The sequence below is a fragment of the Ictalurus punctatus genome, chromosome 1 (assembly GCF_001660625.3).
Source record: "Ictalurus punctatus breed USDA103 chromosome 1, Coco_2.0, whole genome shotgun sequence".
NCBI lineage: Eukaryota > Metazoa > Chordata > Actinopteri > Siluriformes > Ictaluridae > Ictalurus > Ictalurus punctatus.
The window spans coordinates 18,819,523-18,829,712 of record NC_030416.2 but is presented as its reverse complement, the minus strand read 5'-3'; the positions used below and the strand labels follow the sequence as shown (position 1 = coordinate 18,829,712).

At 38.1% G+C, this 10,190-nt stretch overlaps 1 protein-coding gene across 1 annotated transcript; it reads left to right on the top strand.

The window, feature by feature from the left end:
* The first annotated feature begins 493 nt into the window (after positions 1-493).
* On the top strand, positions 494-9,572 carry cnn3a (calponin 3, acidic a). Its single transcript, XM_017475574.3, has 7 exons — positions 494-753; positions 6,767-6,888; positions 7,209-7,275; positions 7,519-7,656; positions 7,800-7,916; positions 8,031-8,177; positions 8,440-9,572. The coding sequence occupies exons 1-7, from the start codon at positions 697-699 to the stop codon at positions 8,779-8,781; spliced, it is 990 nt and encodes a 329-aa protein (XP_017331063.1). The 5' UTR covers positions 494-696; the 3' UTR covers positions 8,782-9,572.
* Positions 9,573-10,190: the final 618 nt, after the last annotated feature.

Below are 10,190 nucleotides of genomic sequence, written 5' to 3'. Positions count from 1 at the left end.
ATTGGTATGTCTGTAGTGTATGAATGGGCGTGAGAATGTGTATGTGAGTGTGCCCTGTGATGGTTTGGCACCTTGTCCAGGGTGTACCCCACCTTGTGCCCCATGCTCCTTAGAATAGACTCCAGATTCCCCACGTACCTGTAGGATAAGCGGCATAGAAAATGGATGGATGGATTTGTGGTATAGTTGATTTTATTATTTGTTTTTTAATTATAGAATACTATAACATACAGGTCTACAATTATTAAATGGGGGGGAGCTTAATGGTTGAATCCTGTTTGAGGTTCTTTACGAGAAACATTTTATATCACTTAGCACAAAGTATAGAAAAGTAGTTAAGATCAGTGGTCTGGAGATGCTGCCAGCAGCACAGCTGTGAGGGTGGGCGGGGTTACGTATGTAAATCAAACACCTATGATTGGCTGAAAGAAAAACCGTCAGTCGCCTTGCGACATCTTCCTCCCCCAAATAAAAACAACCTCAGCTACCGGAGCGAGAATTTTCCAAGTGAGCTCAGTAACGCTGCTGTCGTCCCGAAAAGAGGCCAGACTTGGGCGGAGTTTACGACTTTGGCTTTTGCGGCAGCGGATCTCTGAATTACATCTTCTGTGATCTGAAATCAAGTGAAACACGCGCTCGCTACTTTTTTGGTGTGCCAGATTTCAGTGACACAAAGACATTTTAAAGCAGAGAAACATGACTCAGTTCAACAAGGGACCAGCCTACGGATTATCTGCAGAAGTTAAAAGCAAGGTAGGCCTAAATCTAACTCGACTTTCCCTCTCGTCGGTTAGGATATTAAGGGAAAAGGATAGCCAATAAGTGTCGGGTAATGACTGTTACACTGCAGGAGACCTTCAGGTGAGCATCCGACTTTTACTAGGAACAACCTAGTGTAGCTATGTAAAACTTTACTAATATCCTGTTGTTTGTTTTTTCTCCTTCGGGTCAAAACCTTAAACAGGATTAAAAAATAATCAATGATAAAATAAGTACCCTTAATCCCTTTCTTTAAAGTCTGATTTGTCCACTGGTCGCTCTTTACAGCTCAGAACTTTAAAAAAAAAAAAAAGTTATTAAAACGTACTAAAGTTTGAAAGTGGATTCTCACAGTTAAACATTAGCAGCTTTTGAGTTTTCTAGAAACATTCAGCTCGTTACATAAACCGTTTTTGTTGATTTACTGCAGCCAGACAGACTTTTGGAGACGATAGATTAGCTTTTCTCAACATATTGGTCTATATATATATATATATATATATATATATATATATATATATATATATATATATATATATTTATATATATTATATTATATTATATTATATTATATTATATAATATAATATAATATAAAATTTTAAGTATCATTTATGTGCATTTCTAAGCGCCTTTAATTTCATTCCAGCTCATTCCTTAAAATGTGTGCCACTTTTAGTGTGGATGAATGGAATGAGAAGCAAAGCCAAGTCCTTTGTATATCCTATTGTCCGCCTCAGTGGGCGGAGCCTGCGCCTCTTCACTCTCCACAGACGTTAATAATAGCTGGACATGCACATTAGAAATCCAACTCGCATTCACATTCATTATTCCCTTTCTTCATCACACATGTTCCATCATCTGGGTGATCATATGGATTCAGTGTTCTGGGACCGAGAGATGAATCATTTTAAAGTTTAAGAGTTAAATTAAATATTGCCGTGTAAATGAAGTTTTCATTAGGATGCATGATTTCACACCAAACAAGGTGGGACCATATCCAAGTGTCTGAGCAGGCAGGATGTTGAATGAGACAGCGGAAATGCCTCACACGTTCTTTCGTGGATGACGTCACCGTTTACCCAAGGGCATTGCGAGCAAATGGGTTCTAGGTTATATTCTATAGAAGTCTTTTAAATGTATTGTTCCGCTAGCTTTGTAAGGCTTTTTAAACATTGTGAACATTTTCCTGAGTAGTCATTGTTCTGGTAGAAAAATGATGAAAATAATTGGTGTTTTGAAGCACAGGTATTCTACACATTTCTGAAATGTATTCTAGAATATACTAGGATTACTCATTATTATTATTATTATTATTATTATTATTATTATTATTATTATTATTATTTGTTCAACAGTAGTAGTAGGACTTTTCTGCCACTGTTTGAATGTCTTCAATAACGAAACAAGTGTGAACACCTAGATTTACTGCTTAAATACATTTACAATGAAGGGAATGACTGCAAAGCTTAAGATATTTGGCTTTATTGTGTATGTTCTGGAAAGTTTCTGTACGGACCTGTAAACTTTTTAAGCTGTTGCTCCACTGGTAGACTTCCAGGGTTTGTTTGAACCACATGGTCCAATTTCTGCACAATTATAAGAGTTGGTTCACTGCACATTTCTTTCTTTCATTTTTTATTTCATGGTAGCAAAAAGTCGAAAGAAAACACATTATTTTCATTGTTTTACAAATCCTCAAAGCTGTAATCAACAGTTATAATTTTAATTGATTTTATTATTTTAGTCTTTAATATTTTGAAGTACGTTTTGTATTTTCATTATACGTCATCTGCAGAAATCGAGGACTTTGAGACGCATTTTATTTTTGTTGTGTGTTTTGTCTTGATTATTAAACAAATTGTAACAGTGGCACATACAAATTGCTAATGTTAGTGTTACACAGTGTTGTGATTCACTTTATTAGATGGCATCTTGTTATTTATATTTAAGGGAAGGGTTTCAGTAGCCCTAAGATAAAGCCCTTTTCAGTAGAATTTAGTTTCAGGTTGTTTGTCATGGGTCAGAGACTTGCTGGTCCTGTTTCTCTACTTCACCATCCTGCTTTCTTAGAAAACTGAGCGTGTTGCTATTTGCATGCTCTTTTTTTTTGTGAATCAAGCAGATGATCATACAATATCCAACACTTCTTTTTATTGTTATTTATTTTTACTAAATCTTTTAGCTGTTCAAATCTAGTACAAATATAACTGCTAGAAGTCACTTGACCCCTTTTTTAAACCGTAATTATTCCTGTTTCAAGGTTGAGTTGAGATGCGTAAATGCAAAAGGATGTTTTCAGGATAACCATCAACCCTCCCTGCTTACACAATAATATAAGTTTCATCTAAGTGCAGGCTTATTGCTGATACACCATGGACCATTCATCGGTTTACACAACCAACATATAGCTGGCTTGATTAATTTTAGCAGGAGAGATTTAATATTTTGCCTAAACTGTCATCCTTGTTTCTTATTGATGTCATTTTTATACAGTGGTTATGTATTGGCTCTGGATCATTTGATTAAAGATTGGTTTAAGGCAGATATGTCAATGGGACAATATGTAGACCCATTCGGACATTGCCATTGTCTGAAATGTATCGGGGGGGGTCAGAGAATGGAAGTGCATTTCATTAGTCTATCTAATCATTTCTCAGGGTTGTGTATTTATTTTATTTTTTTTATTCCCCCCCCCCCACCCCCCCCCCCCCCCCCCCCCCCCCCCCGTAGTAGTATGTCCTGAGTATCAGTATTTGACTGGTACCAGTCAGAAGCACTGGATCCATGTGAAATTAGAGTTTACATATTTTACAGTCCGGTCCACAGCCGTATCTTTTTCTGTAAACACATTCTGTTCAGTGACATGTCTTGCATGTAAACACGGGACACGTGATACTTTAATGTCTGTCATAACTTGCCAACATATGTTGGATTAGTTACTAAGAGGATGTTAATTTCAGGTCAGTAATGTGTATCAAAGCTTTGATAGTAGTATCATTCTGAAATGAAAAGTTTAGTGGTTGCATCCTTGTATAGTATATTTAATTACACAAATGTTCAATTGTCACTTACATTTTCATTACTTTTCCAGGGGCATTGTTTGTGTAACTAGTTTGGAGGAGGTTTGAAACACTGTTTTACTCTCGCCTGGGAAACAGTCTCACTGTAGTATATTAATATGGCATGCCAAACCGGCTCACTTTTAGACTGTCCCCTGTGTTTCTCATGAGACTGAGGAACTGGGCTTACTGGAGAAATTCCAGGGAAGAGCTGAATGGCTCTGTGCTCATCATTGTGGAAAGCATGAAGATGCTGGACTTGAATAGGGGTGATTGAGTTGAAGAAAAACCTGGGTGTGGTTTTGGTGTAACCAAATCCAGGTTAAGTTCGTGGCTCTTGGGCCATTCCTCCACAATGCTACATTCCAGAGAGAGGTTTAACGTAACCACTCACTGCTCATGTGGATCGGGAGGCCATGCGGTCTGAATTGCTGCATTCCCTGCAGTATGCTGACCAGCAAAATTTTCCTGGATTGGTTCAGGCTGTGTAAAAGGCTGCAGCTGTTAACCCTGTATTGCCATTTGGGGTAGGACAGGAAAGTCCATTTCCTGAGGCCATTGTTGTGCTGTTTTTGTCTTCCATATCTTTAGCAGAGGGTTTTTGTCGACCTGTTACAAAATGATCTTAAGAGCTTTGGTTTTGTAATGCCGCTTTTATCCTCTAATTTACCTGCTCAAGACTTTCTGGTTCAACCACTGTTTTATATTCCCTAGATCTGCTGCTATAAAGTTTTTATGAAGTGTATTTTACTACTGGTGTAGTATATAGGAAATGCATTTTACTTCAAAATTTCTGTGAAAAGGATCTAATAACTGTAGGGATGTTCTCAGTACATTGCTTGTGCATTTAAAAAAAAAATTATTTTATTTTATTTTATTTTATTTTGAAGGACTTATTTAAGCAATTGATAATACTGGCTGATGAGACTCTATACACCTGCATGCTGTTTGTCCATACAATTTTGCTTTGTCATTGGGAAGTATTTATAAGTGTAAATAGAAAAGCTGGGCCAAGATTCAAGTCTTGCTTTCTTGCTTCTTTTTTGACTGTTGCCAGTGTTCTTGGTGGACAACTCTTGGGGCGAAAGTAATGGAAGAAAAAACTTGCCCTCCAATCTTTACATGTGCCATAGATTTTCTAAATTAATTAGCCTGTAAGTGGATGGTACCCAAGTTTAAATCCTGTTAACTTTTTATTTAAAAAGCAAACTGATCTTTTGAGTATCTTAATGATACTTTGATATATTTTATGATAACTTTGAGACTTTATGAAGCCATTATGTGTCATTACATCAGGAAGGCCCTCTTTCCTGTCCTGAAATTGGACAGAGGAGGTGACCGTGGCCTACGGTGCATTCTTCCTGGTGGCTGCTCTCTCATTCCAGCTGAGAGGCTTTTGAAAGAGGCCAATAGTTCACTGCACTCCAGTCAAAATTGAACTTCACTCTGCTGAAGAGAGGGGAAATTAGCATTACAAAGTCCTGAGGGCCTTTGTGCATTTATATAGTTACCCACATGATTTAGGCACATTTGAGCATTCTTTTGGATGCTTATTTTGACTTTTACTTGGTATTACTGTCTTAGCCTCTGTGTCCTGGCTCAATGTCAGCCAAGCATAGATGATAGTGGCAACATGCTAATATCTACATTTGGCTTGAATAAGTTATGGTTAGGACCAGCAATGGAAATTAAACTAAGGGAATTGAAGGCCAGATGTTTCTCTCATCGGTCTCTTTATACTCTCTTAAGAACTAAATAGTCTTGAGATTATGTGTGGCAGTTTTAAATTATTCAGTACTAGGGGTATTTCAGTTTTGATTCCTTACACACTGACTCCATTTAAATTTTGCAGCCTGTATTAAATTGTGTATGTTTGGTACTTTTGTTGTTTTATCAACACACTCCTAGGAATACAACCATGCTTGGTCCGTCTGTGTGTAGACACACCAGTTTGAGACTAGTGACAGCAGAAGGCATGCTGAAGGCCAGGTGGATTGCTTTATATGTAGTGAAGGCCCCTGTTTATCTTGTTTTGCCTGTGGGGAGTGATATTGTCTCTCTCTCTTTTTTTTTTAATGGTTTATTTGCTGGAGACTGGCTCAGTCTTTAATGCTGCGACCTCCAGCAACGTGAAAGACAGAACAGCTTCATCACTGTTGGAGGTCTGATCTTGTATGCTGTCCTTTCAAAAGCCCACCAGATAAATATCATGTCATGGGTTTAGTCTTGTGCTGACTCTATAATAATGTTAAGTGGGATTCAATATGCAAACTGCGGTTGAAATTAGTCTAGCATTTTATTTATTTAACAGTAATAGGGTGATTTAATGGTGCTAGAGTCTTGACCTTCCATCATATGTTTGTGATGATCTCTTGGCTCACAATTAGTATTGTTGTCTGTGGCAGTTGCCGTACCATGCCGTGTCATACATGCCATTTAGTGAGTGTAGAAAAAGAGCCAGTGAGCCAAAAGTATGCATGCTCTGATTCACTGATTACATGGTGTGCTGGGTAACCATGTGTCTGTAATGAATCATATGACTGAAAGCTTACACAGAAACAAAAACATAACAGAATGCAAGCAAGGCAGCATTCTTTTTCTTGAATTGAGCTTATGGCAGGAACCTCAGAAATTCACTACAGAAAATATTTCAGTACATCTTGAAAGATGTTTCTTGAAGGCATCTGTAACCCTGAGTAACTGATTATATCTGGTCCAGATCAGTGGATGTAACTTGACAGGCTTGAACACACTGAGGCTGGAAAGTAAGCATGATAAATCCCCTTTGGAGAGTCAAAGCATTTCGTTTACAAATTAAAACAGAATGCAGTACCACTCATACTTTGTAGCATGTTGTAGTAGTAGTAGTAGTAGTAGTAGTAGTAGTAGTAAAAGAAAGTAGTCTATATAACATGCATTTGCTTTTTGCCCCATTTTCACATTTAGATTGCACAGAAATATGACATGCAGAAGGAAGAGGAGCTCCGTTTCTGGATCGAAGAGGTGACTGGCATGCCCATCGGAGACAACTTTCAGAAGGGCCTGAAGGATGGTGTAATTCTATGCGAGTAAGTTCATATACTGCAGAGTGTGTGTGTGTGTGTGAGAGATTAGTTCTCTCTGCACTCTGTCATACCGCTCCTCCAGGGAGCTGACATGGTGGCTATCTCCTTGTCAGCCCTGTGTGATCTGCCATTACTTTACTGTGTTCGAGAGTGCTGACTCAGTGTGCATGACAGATTGAATAAAACTAACTATCTTTAGAGTTAAATATCTTCATGGACTTTTGTTTACAATATTCTTTTTAAGGCCTTTAGTTTATCATTTTGTTTCTATGAATGTGTAATGTGCTTTAGTAAGATTAATCTTTGTCCCTGTGTCATTTTAGGTTAATAAACAAGCTGCAGCCAGGTTCTATAAAGAAAATCAACCACTCACAGTTGAACTGGCACAAGGTAGACTTATTGCTGCTGCTGTTTTCCATCCAACCGAACTCCTTTTGTTGTGCAAACTTATTCAGTCTGTGTCCTGGAAAGCAGAGATATAATATAAGGAATAACCCCTTACACAACAGTAGTCTCCATAGCCACCTTGTGCTGTGGTAATCATGAAACTCATGATTTTTATCTGTTATTGTGTCCTAATGGGGTTAGTGTAAAACATCTTTCTTTATCGCTTCATCTTTTTGTTTCCTGTAGCTGGAGAACCTTGGGAATTTCATCAAAGCCATCCTAACCTATGGCTTGAAGCCCAATGACATCTTTGAAGCCAATGACCTCTTTGAAAATGGAAACATGACTCAAGTCCAGACCACACTGCTCGCCCTTGCAAGCATGGTATATTTTGATCCTCTGTCATGTACTGGGAACACAGTGAAGCTTATTTCTTATGAATCAGCTTGTGTTGTGTTTATGCCCAATTTGTGCAACATGCATGTTAAATGTGTAATTTTAAAACTAATTTTATTAATTATTTGCAGGCGAAAACCAAAGGCCTTGATACAAAGGTTGACATTGGAGTGAAATACGCAGATAAGCAGGAAAGGCATTTTGATGACGATAAGATGAAGGCTGGCCAGTGTGTTATCGGACTTCAGGTTAGACAGGCTTCTTCTTCGGCTGCTTTTAATATCTGATTGAGTGATCAGAATGATGCTATTTTGCTATATATTATAGAACTGGGCAAATTAATACACAGCTGATGTTTTTAGATGGGGACTAACAAATGTGCAAGCCAGGCCGGCATGACTGCTTATGGCACGCGGAGACACCTTTATGACCCAAAGACCCAAACAGACAAGCCTTATGACCAGACAACCATCAGCCTGCAGATGGGCACTAACAAAGGAGCTAGCCAGGTACACCCACTAAACAAGCTGACAGTTTTACAGTTGTGGTAAAAGTGTGTAATGAGTAATACTGTACTTCTTACACAGTGGCACTGTGCTATAGATGAATGAAATCAAAAAGCTTAATGAAATTACATTACAAAATATATATGGATGGATGGTTGATCGTGATGGTTGATCACATGATTGTGTGTTTGATTTGGTTTTGTGATGCTTTGTACCGTTTGTCTTGTTTAAATGTGTTTCTCCCCATGTATTATCATCTCCCTAGGCTGGCATGTCTGCCCCAGGCACCAGAAGAGACATTTTTGATCAGAAGGTCGCTGTGCAACCTCTGGATAACTCCACCATCTCCCTGCAGATGGGCACCAACAAGGTGGCATCTCAGAAAGGCATGAGCGTGTACGGGCTTGGCAGGCAGGTCTACGACCCCAAATACTGTGCCCCGGCCACAGAGCCCATCATCCATGCCAATGGCAGTCAAGGCACAGGCACGAACGGCTCAGAGATCAGCGACAGTGACTATCATGTGGAATACCAAGAGGAGGAGTACCAGGGCAATTATCATGATGAATACAGTGGCCACTACAATGACCAGGGTATCGACTACTAGGGAGAGGTGCATCATTACTCGAAACAGTATTAATGCAATATATTCTCAACAGAGCAAGTCTTTTGCTATCATCAGTAGTCTTTGTTTTGTATTAAGGGATGAGAGAGTGTTATTGGCTTGTGATCCTTGCCCCTACTCTAGATGACCTGTTTTTAAGCTGGCCATGTTTTACTATGGTCATATTTAAATATAAACAGAAAGATACCTAAAACCTGCTATGTTATGATTCAGAATGTTACTTTTAACTGCTTTTTTTTTAATGAAGAATGGAGAACTGTGAAGAAAATATTCCACATTTTCACTATGCAGAATTTGCTCAGCGGAGATCCACTTTTTTATTCCCTGCGATTTCATTAATAAGTTTATTAATTGACTTTTCACACATCTCTGAGTGAATCAGTCTGAATTCGCAATTAAGCATCACCAGCCAATCTCTGCTCTATTGTAACATAAAAGGACTGAGGATGATCCTAAGCTGTGTCAAATAATGGGCAGAAATTTAGAGTAAAAGCCTTTAAATCATTTAATTTGTGTTTTGACATCACTGGAAGATGATTTTCATATATTTTAAATTGCCGAGGCTTTAGTGCATTTAAGAGAGTTGCTTCATTAGACTGGATAACCAAGAGTTCTTTTCATTTCCTGCTTTTATCAAAGTTTTATTTGTGCCATAATCCTTTTAAATTGTTCTTATACATTCCACTCCCACTGTATTTATTGTCATTTTGTCATTTAAGCTGTTCCTCTGTCATACGGTTCTTTTTATGAATAAATTGTATGTTATAAATAAATCCTTTGAATGTCTTGGTTCTTTGATAGAATCATAAATCTTCAGTTTTGAGGCTACCCTCAGACAACTTCCAGAAGACTTTTGGAAGTGGTTGCATGAGCCAGTGGCCCAAGATTTCTGGAAATAGTTATATAAGATCTTTGAGTGGAAACGCAGGCTACGAAGTAAAGAAATTCTGCATAAAAGTCACTGGAGAGAAAATTGCATCTTGTGCTTATACATGTACCACAGCATGAGAGGTTGGGGTTTAAAGTGAATTACTGAAAAGTTTTGGTTTGCATGTATTTATTCTGGGGTAAAACAGAATAGTTGCTATTCTGTGCTGTGGTTCTTAACCATCATCCTTCAATCAAGAGTAATGTACTCAAACTACTGCACTGATTGCTCAACACATCCAAGTTGGTAAATAGATACAGGGTAACTGGGTTCAGCAAATATCTACAGCTTGATCTGGATCATCGAACATATTCTTAACTAGTGGTTTTAGATACGCTTACCCAGCTTTTTTTCTCCAGTTGTGTGCGCAATACATTGACACAAAACGAAAAGTAAACTGATGAGTAAATATACAAGTAGAATGTAATTGCGTATTTCTACTATAAATGACTGAAAGGCTTAA

Coding starts and splice junctions, on each gene's coding strand:
- cnn3a (XM_017475574.3), top strand. CDS start 697: ATGACTCAGTTCAACAAGGGACCAGCCTACGGATTATCTGCAGAAGTT. Junction 754..6,766: donor CTGCAGAAGTTAAAAGCAAG/GTAGGCCTAAAT, acceptor TTTCACATTTAG/ATTGCACAGAAATATGACAT. Junction 6,889..7,208: donor GATGGTGTAATTCTATGCGA/GTAAGTTCATAT, acceptor GTGTCATTTTAG/GTTAATAAACAAGCTGCAGC.